General features: G+C 42.1%; 1 protein-coding gene across 3 annotated transcripts in view; it reads left to right on the top strand.

Annotated features, from left to right (window-relative positions):
* Positions 1–18,279, top strand: part of Nsmce2 (NSE2 SUMO ligase component of SMC5/6 complex) — a 223,548-nt gene that overhangs the window by 63,881 nt on the left and 141,388 nt on the right. For all 3 annotated transcript variants that reach the window (XM_021182762.2, XM_029469824.2, XM_029469825.2), the window contains exon 4: positions 17,447–17,600. In XM_021182762.2, coding sequence (XP_021038421.1) covers positions 17,447–17,600 — 154 coding nt within the window. The remainder of the gene's footprint in view (positions 1–17,446; positions 17,601–18,279) is intronic.

Genomic DNA, 18,279 nt, shown 5'->3' with positions numbered 1-18,279 from the left:
AAGCCCTCTTGACAGGTGCCCGAGAATTTCTGCAGTTTAGGCTGCACTTACAGGATGGGAGGAAGGAGAAGAAGAGGGAAGGTATTGGTCCTTTGCTCCCAGCTGCTCCTCTTCAAGGTTCCCACCATATGTGGTGGATGTTTGTCTCAGTTCTTTTGAGATGCTCTAACAGACTCCCATAAGTATGCTCATGCACAGTGAACGTGTGCTGCGCAGCTTTGGAGGCTGGGAAGTTAAGATTAGGACAGCAGCATGTCAGTGTCCAGTGAGAGTCCACTTTGCTCAGTCTCTGTTCATAAGATAGAAGGGCCAATCAGGCTCCTTAAGAGCTCTGGGTTCCTTTTCTAAGGACATAAATCTGATCATGTGTCAGTGTTCTGCCATTACCACAACACCTTCTAGAGGTGGAGGCTATAATATCAGCACACACCTGCAAAAGTCACAAACATCCAGAATTTGACAACAGCAATTGCTTGTCATCCTGTGATATCCACCTTAGTTATCCTTGTTAGTTGGGCTTCCTTGTCTCATATAAATAAGGGATGTGATACTAACATGGCAGTGTTTTGTGGTACCTCCTATTTCTAAGTGGCCCTATGAATACAAGCATATAACTTATATCAAATAACCTCACCTTTAGCATATAACCTCACCTTTAGCAGAGTTCAGGAGACAGAAAAGCAAGCTTTCTGGTACAGATGAGAAGCCCAAGATTGACAGTTGCCTTGGTTTCCCAGGGTAGCACTCCTGGTGATACATGCAGAGGTTGCAGTCTCTTGTCCCTTTATGTGACATGTCAGTGTTGATTGATGTTACTTCATTCCATTCCTTTAACTTTCATATCATAAGCCTGATTTTGTTGGCTACCTTTTGGCCACTCCTTCAAACCCATTTTTTTTTTTTTTTAATGTGAATTGGTGTGAATGTGTTAGATCTCCTGAACTGGAGTTACAGACAGTTGTGAGCTGCCATGTGGGTGCTGGGAACTGAACTCAGGTCCTCTGGAAGGTCCCCTGGAAGCCAGTGTTCTTAACCACTGGGCCATGTTTCCAGCCCCTCAAACCCACGTCTGTTGCATCTCTCCAGACCCATCAATTCTTGGTATTCTTCCTTAGTCTCTTGTATTTCACACTGTGCACATTTCTTGAAGATGATGTCTTGCTCATAACTAACATTTGTATCTTTATGCTGCTGAGTCCCCCATCCTTGTTTCGGGAAATATTTAAAAAGGACAGCAAGTTCCTGTGGTACAACCCAGCTACTCTCAGCCCCTTCAGTCTCCACGGCCAGTTCTTATCTTGTGGAGACTCTCTGACTCAAAGTTCCAAAATCTCTCCACCCAGCTCACTAAATTCCTACTGGCAGGTTGCTACCACGCCAGCCCCATGCCTCAAACACCCCATGGCCTTTGTGGTGCACATCAGGAAAACCCACGCTTTGCCGCAGTACCTCTTGAACTCAGATGAGCTGTTGTGTGAAGGAAAACACAACACAAACTTGTTCAGAAACAACGGTAACTCCATCTCTGGGTGCAGAACTAGAATCCTAATCTTGTAAACTACATTATATCTAAATCCTCTAGTGGTGAATCTTGATGGATTTGCCCTTGAAATGGGGAGACACTTGTAGCTATATCTCCTCTGCACACTATCCTCATCTAAAAGACCCTCTCTCCTTCCTGCTTCCTCTTGTCCCCCCTTTCCAACCCTGAAGTCCCTCCTACTCACCCAGTGATTGGCTCCTTTATTCATTAGGGGATGGTTTACAAGAACTCGCCTGAGTACACTCCTTGTCCGAAGCCCCTCCCAGGAGAGCGGAATTAGCAGCAAAATACCAACAGCACATCCACAACACATCCTAACCTCTAGTCCAGATTTCTTGTATGAAAACCCAATACATGAAGTCACTAATACAGAGTTAACATTTCTTTATTTTATGGAGTTCTAGGCTTCTTATTGTCAACATTGTAGATTTTAAAATTCCCCTTGTTTTGAGGGAGGGAGGGGTGAATAGATTTCAGTAAGTAGTACCTTCTAATCAGTAGGTTTTTCTCATATCAGAAATCTGGCTTCCTCACTCCTTTTAGATCATCTTACTTCCCACGCCCTTAAGCTATGCACTCACCTCCACCCTGTTTTCACAGTTTCAAGCCCCTCCCGGCGTAAGCTTGTTTTCTCTAGCAGCCCAAGAGCTCTTTGGACATTTGAAAATTTGCCTTGCCCACAATTTCCTGTCTTCCCTTATTCCTTATTTCCTAGGCTTCATTTCAAACTCCTTTGTGTGGCTTCTGTTGCTTACCTATGTGGTCCCAATTACTGTCCCTTTAGGCCAGTTCTGAGATGAACTCACTCCACTTGCCCCAGCAAGTGCTTATTGTAGGGTTCTTTCTTCAGCTTGTTCTGTTTTGGCAGACCTCCCTGAGGTCATCTGATTCCTCCGGATGAAAGGATTTCCCTGTATGCTTTCCTAACCCTCTTTCATTATTTGTAGCCAAAGCCTACTGCTTTCTTCAAAACTGCCTCTTAGATGTGGATGTGTAGCTCTGGTCTTTTCATTTCCACATCATAGGGCATATGATTTTCCAGAACTAAATTTAAATGTTTTCCTTCTAGATTATCTACTTCTCAGACTCTCACATCAATTTAACCAAGCAAAGCACCAGAGTTGTCCAGTTTCTCAGCCCATATCTAAACCATCAACAAAGTAATTTGGTCTTTCCTCAGCGAATAGTTCTTTCTCCCTTCTCAAATGCAGAGCTGGGATCTGACCACCTCTCACTGTCCTCAGCCTAAACCGTGCCTTCATCACCTTCTGCTTAGACAGCTGTTACAGCCTACTAAGTGGCCACCTTCTGCAAGCTTTCTTAAAACCATCCTAATCAGCAGAGTGAGAAGCAGATAGATCTGCTCATAGTAAAGGCTGATGCATTCCATCATCTGCTGTGTCCCACACTCTGACCTTGTTTCCTGTCTGTCTCTATAACTGCTAAGACTCCAGGATCACCACCCTAATTTCTTTAGCTCCCTGTAGAACATTATTTTGAAGCCGTCTCTGACCGCCCATCACAGAAGAGTTTACTGTTCCTACCTTATTTGGTGGATTATTTTCCATTCAACCAGAGTATACACTGCACCAGGCTAGGGGCTTGGTCTCTCCATTGTGTCTTCATCTTACCTTGAGCAGTTGTGGCCCCTCCTAGGCTCTTGGGACATAGTTGGGAAAGTCCACTGTAGAAATTAAGTTTTAACCTTAGTGATGGGGTAGCATACCTTCCAGAATGAGGGCCCAACCGCAACACCGAGCTCTTTGTGTGCTTGCACTTAGACTACCCCTTACTTCTGACTTCTTCTCCTGGACTAGGTGTTGCTTTAGTGCTTACTTTTCCTTCTGTTTGTTTGAAGGAATTAAATGGGACAGTGACTGTGAAGTGCCTTCATATCTCAGTACAGTACAGATAGAAAAAAAAAAGGTCTAAAGCTAAAACCATGTGGCTGAAGATGCTAAGTTCTGCTTGCTGTGACTGGAACATGACTCCCTCATTCAAATATATCTTCATCCACTTTCTAATTTCAGTGATCTCCTTTATTGCCTAAGCTTGGCTGTCCTGAAACATGCTCTGTAGGTCATGCTGGCCTTAAATTTAGAGATCCCCTGCCTCTGCGTCCCTAGTTCTGGGATTAAAGGTGTGTACCACCACAAGTGGGCCTAAGCTTTTCTTTAAAGTTGGAGCTTAGCTGGGTGGAATCTTGCCCACTCTCATGTTTTACTTAACACCGTAATTTTCTTTATTAGTTTATCTCCTTGAGCACAGAGCTTGGCTCCGTTCCATTTCCCGGTGCTTCCTTTCTCCTCAAGCTGTACATTTTCTATTGTTTTCTTGTTCATCTTGTTCCTTTGCATAAGAATGAATACTAATAACTACATGACAGAGTCAATGCTAGGCTGTTTTGAGATTTTTTTTCTGACAAATTAATAAATCAAAACTCTTTAATTTAGCCTCAGGCAGACTTTTTGGATAAAGGCAGAAAGCAGCTACATTCTTCACCAAAGTATCACAAGAATAGTCTCCAGGCTACATGCTAATATTCTTCTCCTCTGAGATCTCTTGAACCAGACCTCACAGTTGAAATCACCCTCAGCACCACTGTCTTCCATGTTCTTACTCGGATGGCCCATTAAGTGCCATTTAAAGCATTCAACTAATTTTCTAATCCAAAGTACCAAAGTCTACATTTCTCCAAACAAAAGCAAGGCCAGACCTAGCACAGCAATTCTTCAGTCTCTGGTACCAACTTCTTCCTTAGTTAGGGTTTTATTGCTGTGAAGAGACACCACCTCCATGGTAACTCTTATAAAGGCAAACATTTAATTGGGGCTGGCTTACAGTTTCAGAGGCTTAGTCCATTATCATGGCGGGAAGTGTGGCAGCATCCAGGCAGACATGGTGCTGGAGGCGTAGCTGAGAGTTCTAAACCTGGGTCTGCATACAGCAGGAAAGGTGGCAGACTTCTTCTCTGCATACAGCAAGAAAGGTGACACACTTCTTCTCTGCATACAGCAAGAAAGGTGACACACTTCTTCTCTGCATACAGCAAGAAAGGTGACACACTTCTTCTCTGCATACAGCAGGAAAGGTGACACACTTCTTCCAGCAACAGCTTACCTACTCTAACAACTCCTAACAGTGCTACTCCAGGGGACCTGACGGGACATTTTTTTATTCAAACAGCCACAACTGTTTTTCTTTCTCAATAATTGAAGTGTCACAAGCAAGGCCAGGATGACATCTGTATTTTTGCTACAAAGAATTTCTGATGTTCCCAAGTGAAGTATCACTACCAAGATAAGAAACTTCTGAACCTAAGTATGTTTAGGAATTGCAGACAGATGAGTTCAGCTGCTCATTCTCGGGACATCCACACCTTTCTTTGAGGCTTACATTTGTAAAAACAGCAGCAGCAGCAAAATGCTTCCTTTTAATACATGTCAGCTTTTTTCCCCCTAAAAGGCCTGTTCTGTTCTCTCAACAAGGGAGAGAGGAAAATAAAACGACAACTACTGTTTCCAGTTCCAAATTGAATTTCTGGGCAGAGCTTCCTTTGTTCACATTCCCTGGGTACTCAGTAACTGCTAAACTATCAACTTATTTTGTAAACTATTAGGAAAAAAGGAGAGTAAGAAAGTATAAGAGATTAGTTAAAAACACACACACACACACACACACACACACACACACACACGGAAATATGAATAGAGCTGGCCTTGAATTTGTCTAGAATCCCAGTGTTCCAGATGCTGAGGCAAGACTAGCACAAGTTTGAGATTAGCCTATTAAGAAAATAGTACCCCTCTGCCCCCCCCACACCCCTTTGTCCTTGATCCTGATCCATTGTTAGTACTTCGATCTACTGTTCATTCTATGATCTTTTGGCCCTTGCCATTTCTCAGCTGATGATAATGCTTTGTTCCCACACATAAAGCCCTAAGATCCTGGCTGCTCTGTCTGTATGTAGTGGCTTCTGTCATCCATTAGCTTTTACCACTACATATTACAAAACTAAGAGACTCACCAGAATCACACCTGTCCTTTTGTACTCTACAGTAGCAATCCTGATTACCTTTTTGCCTCAACCAATTTTTTTTGCCTTCTTTCTGTCTGTGCCATGAGGGACTCAAAATTACTAGGCTTTTACTTGAACTTCCAAATCAGGAGAGGAGGCACTGTTGAGTCCTTGGACAATCATTCTTTGCTTGGGTTCTGGGACTGTCCAACCAGTAGAACCAGAGTTGCTCTAAAGTATGGTAGGGTGGGGGTGTGAACTGGTCTTCAGTTATGACAGAGGGGAAGGGTTGTGAAACTAGCTCTTTCCCGCTCTGCCTGTCCACTCTGGCTCTAGGAGAAATAAGATCTGTTACTCTCTGGTTTCCAGCATCAACAGAATTCCACCTTACCTAATCTCATGAGGTGCTAGAACTGAGTCTATCAGAGATGACTTCAGCTGATGATACTTGGTTTCTAACTAAGAGGACACAAGTCTTATTAGTATTAACCCACGTCTTTGTACTGTTTCACTGTCCTTAAGTGAGATATCATGGCAACTGATAAGGCATGGTTCAATCAGTGGGTGAGAGAGGCATGGTGGATGGCAAAGACAGTTCCAGGTCAGAGTGTCTCTTCATGTAAGAACTCACACATGACCACAAGTGGTTTGGATATTTGCCTGGAGTCTTTCATGCTTTCACAGTGTTGTTGGTGTGAAAGGGAGACTTGAATGAGTTGGTTCTTTCTGTCACTGCCACACTTTGACCTTGTGCAAGATATTTAACTACTGTGAGCTATCTATTCCTCACATCTGTGAAACTGAGATAAAGTTGTTTTTTTAAACTTAAGGCTTTGGGCCACTTGGAGTTAAAAGTACAGATGTTCACTAGCAATAGCTACAGCCCTCATCCCACCCTACCTTAGGGATGGACTTTGTTAGCTGAGCACTTAAAAACGTTGTCTAAAATGCTACCCTCAATATTGATTTGATTAGATGCTCCCCTGACATCTGCTAAGCTTGCTTCCAAGTGCTTACTTAGCACAGTGAGCCATAAGCTCTTCTGACTAGTAAAGAATGCCTGTCTCCCCAGCTAGATCCCAAACAGCAGTCGGAACAGTGACTTTGTTAATCCATAAATCTCCCAATGCCTAGGACAGGTTCATGTGTAAAAGATACGCAGTAAATCACTACATTACTGAGTGGATGTATACATGAATACATAAACCACATATGTTTCTTTAAATATTGTCAAAAAGGATTTCTCCAAAACAAGCAAGGAAACAAATTCTGATAGGTGAGATTAGCATTTTCATGTGTTCTCTCTGGAAAATGAGACTCCTCAAGCCATATACTGAGTGCACCAGTTGTTCCTGTTGTTCCCAGGATTAGAGTGGGCATGGTGCCATGAGCAACGTACTAGGGTGATTTTTTCAGCATCGTGAGCGCTTACATGTACTGAGCAGCAGATGCTTAAAGGTGGTAAGCTACCTTACTTGGCTGCCATCTTTTGGGTGTATTCTAACAGGACTGATCAATAAAACCAGATCAATAGCATACCTACATATTTGACCTTACTCTTTCTCAATTTTTATCTAAGCACCTTGAAGGAGGAAAGGTGTTCATGTCTGATTGGAACTGCTCAGTGGTGGTGTTACAACACCCTGGCAAACTGTAAAGTCCACTTGGTGTGTCATCATGAACCACAAGGAAGTATTTTTTCTCCAGGGTTTAGTTAGAAGTCAGACTCTTGCTAACTAATGATGCTAGAAAACATATCAAACTATAAATAATTTGGTCCAGTAGATTGTACAATACAACAGAAGTTGGCATGAGATAAGGGGGACAAAAGGTCTGTGCTGGCCATCATTAAATATATATGGATATTTCTTAAGCATGGAAGCAGTATAGGAAAATATAAATTATAGCATATCTCCCATATGTGCATGTAATAAGGGTATCTACAGTGAAAGCACAGAGATTCTCTATTGAAACACCTTTTTAAAAAAAGATTTATTTATTATATATAAGTACACTGTAGCTGTCTTCAGACACCCCAGAAGAGGGCATTAGATCTCATTACAGATGGTTGTGAACCACCATGTGGTTGCTGGGATTTGAACTCAGAACCTTTGGAAGAACAGTCAGTGCTCTTAACCACTGAGCCATCTTTCCAGTCCCTGAAACACCTTTTAATAAAAATTTTTACCAAGTCCTTTTACTACATCTAGGTGGAGGCAGTGTTGGCTTATATTGGTGTACCTGTGTATGATGAGTTTGTTTGGTGGTATGTCATAAATATGGGCCAACATCCATAAATGCTTCAGTGCTTCGCAGAATGCCTAGCGTTCTGTCGGGTCTCAGTGCCTATTTGTTGAAGGAGTGTTCTGAGGACATTTGAGGCATTCTCTGTAGATTTTTAGGATTAGCCAGGTCCCATAGCTTTTTTTATCGAGCTGACCACAAATTAGAAATTAGCATACTGAATCTTCTTACTAAGCAGAATAAAAGCAAACTGTTCCGCTAATGTATGCTAAGGGTGCTTAACTTTTAAAAGAAGACTGGAAAGCATTGGGTGTTTTCTATTTACCTAACTGGTCGTTTGAAAGTCAATCAATTTATCTGAGACTCTCGGTTCAGTTACAGGAATGACTAATTTTATACTAGATTCTCACATGATTCAAGAAGTGTGTGAATGACTCAGACCATTAATATCTTTCACTCCTGTGATCTCCCCTCCCAGTGCGATGATGCCTGTAAGGCAGTAATGATAATTGCAGGAGGAGGAGATCTTGACTTTGCCCAGTGGCAATAAAATGACACACTTTTGAGTAATTACATATGCATACAGTATTTTACAGAAGAAATGAGCTGTATTATCATCTCATAACTATATTAATATTTGTATTTGTATGTTGTGAAAGTAGTGTGCAGTTTCAGTAGAGGTTATGATTGAGTTCCACCTTTTGCTTCTACTGGTACCCTCCCCTAGTCCCTCCCCCAAGAGCAAGCAAGCTGGCTTTTGTTCCATGGAAGGACTTGCCAGCAGAGTAAGTGAGTGAGCTCATTGTCCGCCTGTCCCTTGCTGACAGAGGGGACACTGCAGTCACAAGCATCCAGGCTTGAGTGTTAGTTAAAGTGTAGCTAAGTGACCAGAGAGATGGCTCAGAAGGTACAGGTACTGCTACCAAGCCCGATGACTGAGTCCAGTCTCCCAGACCCTCACAGTGGAAGGGAGAAACAATACCCAGAGTCGCCCTTTGGCCACTTTACATGGTCAGTGTAGCGTGTACATGCCCACATGCATACAAATCAATAATAAAATAAAATGCAGCTAAATACTCACAATTGAGTTTTGAGCCTAAACTGAGCCCAAACTCTGCTCATTGAAGAGTGTTTGGTGATTTGTGTGTTTTCTGCATTACTGCCTCATCTTTTTGAAATGAATCATTGAATAAGGTCTGTGTATTTGGCATGAGCTTCTGTGCTTTGCGCTACTCTTGCCAGAGTCCCAGATGACTCACACTGAGTCGGATAGGCACTTCTCAGTCTGTGTTTAGCTCAACCTCTCTGAAACATTTGACACATCTAAAGAATTTCTTCCCAAAATTTTGGGGCACTTGCTTTGGTTGTCTTGTTAACTCTTACGGGTTTTTAACTCTTCTAGCTGCCTATTAAATGTAATATTCTCCAAAGTACTATCCTAGTCGTCTTTGTGCTTCCACTTATTCAGTCTCCTTGGTGATCTCATTCATTTCCATGGTTTCCATTAAAATCTATTCGTGGAGGCCTCCATGTGGGTGTCTCCAGTCTTAACAGTGTAGACCTGTGAATCCAGCCTCCTTGCAGATCCGCCTCTATAATGATAATCACAATAATAATCATGACAACAATAGCAGCTTCTTATTATAGAACACTGTGTCAGGTGGCTAAGGGCTTATTGCTTTGTTCCATTTATTTTGAGCAACTATGAAAAATTAATACTGTTATTTTCTACCACTATGAGTGGAAATTGGTGTTGGATGTATAAAGTGCCTTTTCTAAGATCATTGCAGAGTTTTATATTCCAAGATCAAATTTTTAATCTTAACACCTTAGATTAGCCTGTCTAGGTGGATTCTATATTGTCTTCTTCTACTCACATACCTTCTATTGCCCTCTGCTGTACATGAAAGGACACTTCAGAGCTGGAAATGGAATTCGATGGTCCATCTCTTACCTAGCCTGAGACAGATCCTGGATTTATTCCCAAGCACTAGACATTCAAATTCTGCAGGTACAGAAGCACTTTGTTTACTTATTGTTGCTTGTTTTTTTTATTTTGTTTTTTCAGACAGGATCTTAGTCAACATACCTTGGCTTTAAACTGTGTGGCCAAGGGATGCCTGTGGACTCCTTGATCTTCCTGCTTTCACTTTCTCATACTGAGATTTCAGGGCCAACATAAGCATGCAACCATGCCCAGTTTCAAAATTCACACACACACACACACACACACGGGGGGGGGGGGTGAGGGAGGGAGGGAGGGAGGTTGGTTATTTTACAAAACAGAAAATGTTCCTTGTAAATTTAATTTCTAATTTAAAGTCCATAGCCTGTATTCTTCTGTGCAGCAGCCATCTAGAGCAAAATAGCAGCTCTCTTACATCAATTTGCACTGTCTTGGCTATTCCCTAAGATTCTGTACGGATCTTTGCTAATCCAGTTCTGAGCACTCCAGCGTGTGGTAAAGACCACTGTTCACAGCTGGGCAGTAGTGGCACATGCCTTTAATCCTAGCACTCAGAAGGCAAAGGTGGGCATATCTGTGAGTTCAAAGCCAGCCTAGTTTACAAACAAGTTCCTGTGTTCCCAGCTCATATCTTCATGGTTCTTGATTTTTTTTTTTCAAGTGAGATCCATTGCTTGCTCTTGGTATTTTCATTTATGTTTCCCTGTTGCTTCTTTCTCTATCTTCAGACATGCTAAAGCATCTGCTCTCTTGTTGACAGGAAAGAAATGCAACTTTTGATCATCCAAAGTTTAAACATAAGTAGAGTTTGTTGTTTCAACATCACTGAAGTATATACTTCTGGCCCCTAATAAAGAAATGACAAAAATCTAAGCTTACCAGAGGATTGTCTGAGACCATAGCCTGAAGTAGAACCAGGTCTGTTCCAAGGTCCATGCCATGTTACCTATCTCACTTGAAGCTGCTGTCATCCTCTGTTCAAATGACATGACTGCTTCTGCTTCCCATGACTTGGTTCCTGCTGCTTGGCTCCTCCTTACCACTACAGTCTCAGAATTCTCTTAGTTCTGGCTAGCCTGGAAAAGGAAGAAGGGAAGGAAAAGATCAGGAGTGAGGAATGCCACAGAAAGAAGGAACAGTTTTTCTCAAGTTAGTATTTCTCAAGTTTAGCAAAAGGGAAACAAAGCTCAAGGTAGAAATCACTGAAGGCAACACTGAGCGTCCCTGCCAGGCATTCACACACCACAGAGCAGCTCCTGCCTGCCTAACCTGCTGGCCAAGAGCCGTCTTTCATGCAAGGGTCATCATGATGCTAGCTAGCTCACAGGTGCTCAACCAGTGCCAGGGAAGATGGATTACAAAAATGCCAAATGGGAGATGAGTAAAGGAAGTTATCTTTGCCAAGCCAGCCATAACTACTTATCAAGACGTGCTTGAGACAAGGGGGAAGATGTCTGGTGCAGGCATGTAACCTATGCTACTTGGGAAGCTGAAGTAAGAAGATTCCAGGTTTAAGGTCTGCCTGGGCTTCAGAGCGAGTTCAAGGCCAGCCTGGGCCATTTAATGAGGCCCTGCTTTATAATAAAAAGGATAAAGAGGGCTTAGAATGTAGCTTAGTGGTGATATTGGTCTAGCATGTGTGAGACCCTGGGTGGTTCCCCTAGTACTCCAAATGAAAAAAGAAAAAGGAAGCATAAATAGGCTCTACTGCCTTTTGTTATATATCTTTGTTGTAATTCATATATTCATATATGTATATGAGTACATATATATATATGAGTATTCATATATGTGAATATATATATGAATTATATAATGTTTTAGAATGGGTGGATGGAAATAGATGATGAAAGAATGAAGATAGATGATAGAGAGAGATGGATGGATGATAATGCATGTGCTTGTGCTTTGAATATTTGACAAGTTTAATAAATACCAATAAAATGAATATCATCAGTTTTGAAATTTTTGCTTAGCCCTGAAAGGGTAGAACAGTTTATTCTACAAGTATTTACTTGTTTGTTTGTTTTCTTTCGTTCATTCATTCGTTGTTTTTGAATCAGTCTCCCTTTAGCCCAAGCTGGCCTTCAACTTACTGAGTATCCTAAACCTATCCTCAAACTTGCGGTTGTCGTCCTGCCTTAGTCTTCCAAGTGCTGCAGCTACACATGGTGCCATTGAGTTGAAGAAGCAGGAATGAGGTTACTTCTGTGCAGTGCTGTGGATTGGACCTTGTACCATCTAGGCAAACAAATGCTCTACTTAGTGCATAGCTCCAGCCCAAGCTTCAGGGTTTTACAAAAGTTCCTCTGTAAAGAAGTTATTTCTGCCACCAACTATTCAATTTTGTCTGATTTTAAATTAAAGTTCAACTTTAACTTGAATATTTATCATTAGAGGAACTTGTTGATATGCCATGTGGAGAATCCATTTGAGAGGCTAGAGACATGACTTAGCAGTTAAGAGTGCTTGCTGCCTTTTCAGAGGACCTGAGTTCAGTTTCCAGCACCCATACCTGGCAGCTTACAACTGCATGTAGTTCCACCTGCAGTGGGGGATCCAGGACCCTTTTCTGGCCTCTGTGAGGGTGTTACCCTCATATGTACAAACACACATGACATTAAAAATACATAAATAAATAGATGAGTAAAATTTTTTCAATATTAAACAAGAATTATAAACATGACTTTATACCCACAAAAAATGAATAAAGAGATAACTTAAGCTCACTGCCGTGCCATCATTTAGTAGACCTTAGTCCAATATGACTAATAACAGAAGAGGAGATTAATACATAGGCACATCTGCTGGAAGGACCATGAGTTGGTGAGGGAGAAGACAACGTTTACATCAAGGGACCGTGTAGTGACACAGAAAAGGGGAAGACGTGTGTCATGAGGAAGGACTACCTCGTATAATAGGAGGGCATTTCATAGCTCCAGAGAAGATGACCAAATATAGTGAGAAGTCCACATCCTGGCGTGGAAGAAGATGGACTATAAGCCCAGTAAAGAAACCAACGCTTCTGTCTCTGTGATCTTAAATTTCTAGACTTCAGATCTGTAAAAGTGAATTCCTGTTGCTTAAACCACCTAAAAAGCCTTGTTGCTTCATAATAGCAGTTTTGTCAAATTGACACATATGTGGTGGCCTTACACGTTATTTCTGGGCATGTTCTCATTGGTAAGTGACTGGAACTGATAACCTCTCATCTCAGATTTCTTTTAAGTATTTTGAACTTTGCCCTAAAAAAAACCTTTATTTTCCATGTACTAGAGTAACATACATGATCAGTTATTACCCCCCCCCACACACACACACACATAAGGAAGGGGTAGAGTTCGCCCTTATTTCCCTTAGAAATATGGACAAAACAAGAAACCATCAAAAATAGTCCGCAGTAATTGCATTGGCTGACACATAGTGAGTTATTTTCTAGGCTGTCATTCAGAGTGCTTGGGTGTAGTAGGTTCTCTTAGCACTGGAAATGTGTGCCAGATGCAAAGTGGACTTTCATAGACAATATTTGATGTGCTAAAGTTTTATGATAAAACTTTCCAACTTCCTGGAAGATTTGGCTAATAGGAAACATTTAAGCACCAATTTTGGTTTATTATGGTGTTTCCCGTCATGTTTCACATTGCAGTCTTGTTGACTTCAAATGATGATGCCCGTTTCCATCCTTAGTCTCCATGCACACCCCTGTTCCTGGCTGGTGGTCTGTTTAGTGCTATTGTTGTTGAATCGTGGAAATTACAGGAATTACATTTGCTGAGTGCATCAAGGACTGTGTTGATAAAGAACATTTGAATTGTCCTTATCATCTGCTTTTATCTGAGCTTTTGCTAATCATCTCAGCTTATGTCCTCATTTCAGATTGATCACACACTTCAAGGCCATTCTGCAGTGCTGCCATTAACATTCTAAGTGAACAGTGAATGTGGGCCCACTTTCTTCTGTAAACCTAGAAAGCCTGTAGTCCTTCTCTTCGAAGAGGAGTTTAGCCTTAGATTATCCTGAACTCTTGCTGCCATAGCCTGGAGCATGTCTCATCGGGTTTTGTCACTACAGTCGAGGAGGCTAGCTAGTCACTGGGTTTCACAGCTCTTATTCTCATTCATACACATTATTACCTAAATACCTTCTCTTTTCTAATTGAGCTTTATTAGTTCTTTAGCCTTTTGGGTGTCATTTGGAAATTTTGATTCAGTATTAAACTTGTCCTGGAAGCCCATCTTTGCTTTTCATGGTAGCAGTTGATGATGATGTGATATATGCTTGGAGGAAACCCTAGGAAATCAGTCAGCAGTGAGTCAAGAAAGAACAATCTTGACATTAACTGGAAGTAAATTGAGGTTGTTTATGACTTCCCTGGCTCCCAGAAGTACTGTCTTCCCACTGTCTCCACACTGTGAATTACTTCCAGGTTTCCTTCAGACCCCTTTTGTGTGGCTTCCCCCCAAACCCCCCACCTCCGACCCTGCACACATTCCTGAAGAGGCAGTCCATATCTCCTTGGCTGTCTTTCACTCTGATGCAAGATCTCCATCTTCATCCCTCACCTAGTTACCAACTCAGAGTCACTTCTTTCATCTCCAGACACTCTCTTCCATACATTCCTCAAATTCAGCTTACCAGAACCCAGGTTCCTTTGGCCAGACTCAAGGGCCATGAGCCTCTCACCACTGTTTAACTTGGCTCTCCTTTCTCTGCACTCCCTTATGGTCTGCCTCTTTTGCTGGTTACTTTCTGGTTACTCTCCAGCAGTGGTTAAGTGACATCAGTATAAGACACTCACTTCCTTCACTCTGTTGAAGCTTGAATTGGGCAGTTTTAGAGTCCTGCTTATTGTCATTCTGCCCAGCTTTCCGAAATCATAGCGATTAAGCAAAGAAAAATTTCTTCCCCCTGACAAAAGGTGATCATAGCACACAGCCTTTTGCTTGGATGTGATTGGTAGGTTCTGAAAAATTAGAAGGACATCTCATTTATTTAAAATAAAATCAAGAAGTTTCTCTAATTAGAGGGTAGAAGATGAGCCCTTTAACTTTTTTTTATATTGTCTCTTAACTTTTTAAACTGGTTAAAAAGAGCAAGTTTGGCTACTCTGTAAGCTGTCTTCTAGTGTAGAAGTTATGTATTCCACTAATATTGATGACATGTTAATGGTTTTGGCTATTAGAATATTAAGTGTTTGATCCTATTAAGATTAATTTGAAATATTTAATGTAATACCTTCTATCTATCTGTTAGGTACTAGTAATATCGTTAATGATAAGTCAGACATTGTTTAAAAAGTTTCTGTCTTATTCAGAGAAAAATTCAATGTTGCAAATATGTGTAGTTACTGTCAACACAATGGTGCGCAAGCAGGAGAAGCAGGGATGTGGTAAGGAAGCAGCTAGAACCTGCCGGTGAAGAATAGGAAGTAAGGCCTGGAGAGGTGGCTGCTCTTAGATCGCTCACAGCTGTCTGTGGTTCTAGTGCTGGGGCAGGTAGGGGTTGGAGAGACTGTCCCACATCTGTAGCCCCCGTGGACACCTGTACTCATATGCACATACCCACACAGAGACACATATATATGTACATAATTTAAAATCATAAAGATCCAAGAAAGGAGATAAGAGTGTCACAAAACTGGGTATCAAGCAAGACCTTTTTCTTTTTCTAAAATCAGATTATATGAACATTACTGATAGGCCAATAGCCATATCTCACTGGTGTTTAAGATTTTCCAGCAGAGGCTGGGGTATAACTAGTGGTAGAACATATGTTTAGCATGAAACAGGTCCAACCCCCATGACTTAAATGAAACCAGTGCTAATGGTGGTAGCCCCAGTGCTGTGTACAAGACCTGCTATGTCTAATTTTTCACTTTCCCATCTGTAATATGTAAGGTTATGTCATCTCTGGTGGGTTCTGAGAAGATGAAATGTTGGCTATTCACACTAACTTTCCCACTGTAAGCCCTTCCTCTGCAGCCCTCTACCATCAGGCTTCACCCCTGGGCTACTCTGGTGGTCAGGCCTGACCTCTCAAGGTGTGAGTGGCCAGGCTCCGCCCCCGAGGAGCTCCACTGGACAACTCCTCCCAGACTTCCCAAATGGATGTAACAGCTCCTCCTCTCCTGAGTAGGAGAATGGCCAGGCCCCATCCTACAGAAAAACAAGCAAACAAACAAACAAAAAGCTACCAACCCCCGAGCTTACCCTAAGATCAGACCACAAAATCCTTAATCCTGGGCCACTCTGGAAAGCTCTGCCACTCCCAGCTTCCAAAGAGAATACACACACACACACACACACACACATGCATTCATTCATTCCTGTCATCTGCTCGGTTCTCTGCTGCCATCCTTCTGGGTTTTCCCTTCCCAGTAACAGCTTGCTTATTTCTGAGGTTTGTTGTGTGCCGCGACTTTGTGGTATCCCTTGACTCCCCACTGCTAGGACACTTTCTCATCCATGCTCTAACACTTACTTGTGAATAGCTAGCTTGTTCTGGCAGCAGCTCCATTAGTTTGTCTTCAGAGAGTTTGCAGGTTTACTCTTCATGAGCCAGGCAGTTGCTTTGCCAGCCATCCTCCCTGCCTTTGTCCTACAATTATTCCTAGAAGTCTGCGTAATAAAGGCTAAATTGCTTATTGTTTTCTCGTCACTAGAAATCTTGCTGTTTGGATGGAACTGTTTGGCTTTAAAAAGCTTTTGCAGTCGGAAATTGGTGAGGAATGCGTGGGAGTGCAGGTAGTGAAAATATTTAAGACATCAAGTAAAATTTATAATTACTCAGCTTTGCCTAGCCAATTCTTGGAAGAGTAGACCCAACCTCAGAGGTCTCCAACTGCCCTATTGATGGGGGGCAAACTGTTTAAACCAAGGTGCTGTCAGCCATTCCATCAAAACAGAGTGGAAACCACAAAGGCATGGGCTACGCTCAAAAAACAAGTGCATGGAAGGAAGCGCCAGACTTCTAATAGAGTGCTGTTTTTAGTGCTGCTGCTGCCGCCACTGCTGCTGCTGCCGAACGTGTGTTCTAAAGGAGATGAGGGTCTAGGGAAGTTAATTAGGACAGACTCGAGCAAGATAGATGGAAAGAGATGTGGAGGGGCAAACACAGTCGAGTGATAACTGCAGCAGTGATGACATACATAGTGTTCACAATCCAGTACCTTTAATGTTTCCGTGTGGCCGAACTTTATAATACTTAGGGAGAAGAACATACATTGAGTGTTTGGCCTTGAACAGAACAAGCAGGATGCTCAACTCCTTGTTAGACCAGGGAACTGTAGAAAGTCAAAACCTTAGTTTCTCTTGTTAATGTAGGAATCACTGTCACCCACAGATGAAGGGCTACAAGAGAATGCTGAAACTGAAGGTGGAATAAACACTATTGCATGGAGAGATGGGCTGAGCAGATCCAGGTGAAGAAAGAGGGGTGAAGGCCAGGTCTGGGCCAGTCACCTCTTCTGCAGGGTTCAGCAAGTTCATGGACATAGTGACAGGCTGTGTAGAGCAGGAGGGCAGGGTGGGCAAGTCCATGGCTTTTTCTGAGTAGTCTCGTGGAAGGATCTGTTCTCTCTCATACTGTCTTTTCAATTAAATGAGATTAAGACAGTTGTATAGCCCTTGTTGATACTCATTATCTCTAACGGACATGAACTTATGGTCTTTCTTAGGTAAAAGAAGAACGTCCAGAAAAAGTACCAGATTTAAAATTACTGGTAGAGAAGAAATTTTTGGCTTTACAGGATAAGAACTCTGATGCCGACTTTAAAGAGAATGAAAAGTTCGTGCAGTTCAAGCAACAGCTGAGGGAGCTGAAGAAGCAATGTAAGTCAGCCGCTTCGCTTTGGCTTCTTGAGATGAGGGGCCTGTGGGCAGTGTCTGCTTCTCTGCTTGCTCCATCCTCTGCCTGAATGGCTTGTCTTGTTGCAGTTTCGTGTATGTCTAATACTGATTCCAATTGCCTGTCTATTTCTGAAAGCCAACAGTTTCCACAAAGTGTCTCACTGCTGGGGAGGGGAATTGGGAAAACGAAATAAAACTAAAAACCATTTTATTAAGATAACAATGATAATTCTTTCAAAACATAAACTGCTGTGCCAAGCTCTGAAGTACATTTGTTCCCATTTGCTGCTGTGGGGTAGCGTTGGCGAGGCTTCCTCGGGGATTCCTCCCAAATGCTTAAAAGCCCCTCTGATACTGTAAGTTGCATGTGATTTTAAAATTGGCTTAAATGATTTGTTAACAGTTAGGGTTTTGACTTGAAAATGGGAGTGAGGAAAATAATTCATTTTACATACACACACCCCTACCTTACAGAGTGTACCAGAAATAATATATCTTCTCAGTGAGGAAAATAATCCACTGTGTACACACACAGACACAGACAGACAGACAGACAGACAGACAGACAGACAGACACACACACACACACACACACACACACACACAATGTACCAGAAGTAGTAAACCTTCTCCACAGTGCCCTATCCATTCTTCTCCCTCC

Source organism: Mus caroli, unplaced genomic scaffold (genome assembly GCF_978045245.1).
Source record: "Mus caroli unplaced genomic scaffold, Mus_caroli_1 scaffold_16, whole genome shotgun sequence".
In the NCBI taxonomy this organism is placed as follows: Eukaryota; Metazoa; Chordata; class Mammalia; order Rodentia; family Muridae; genus Mus; species Mus caroli.
The sequence above is the reverse complement of the archived record's forward strand: the minus strand, read 5'-3'. Positions and strand labels throughout refer to the sequence as shown.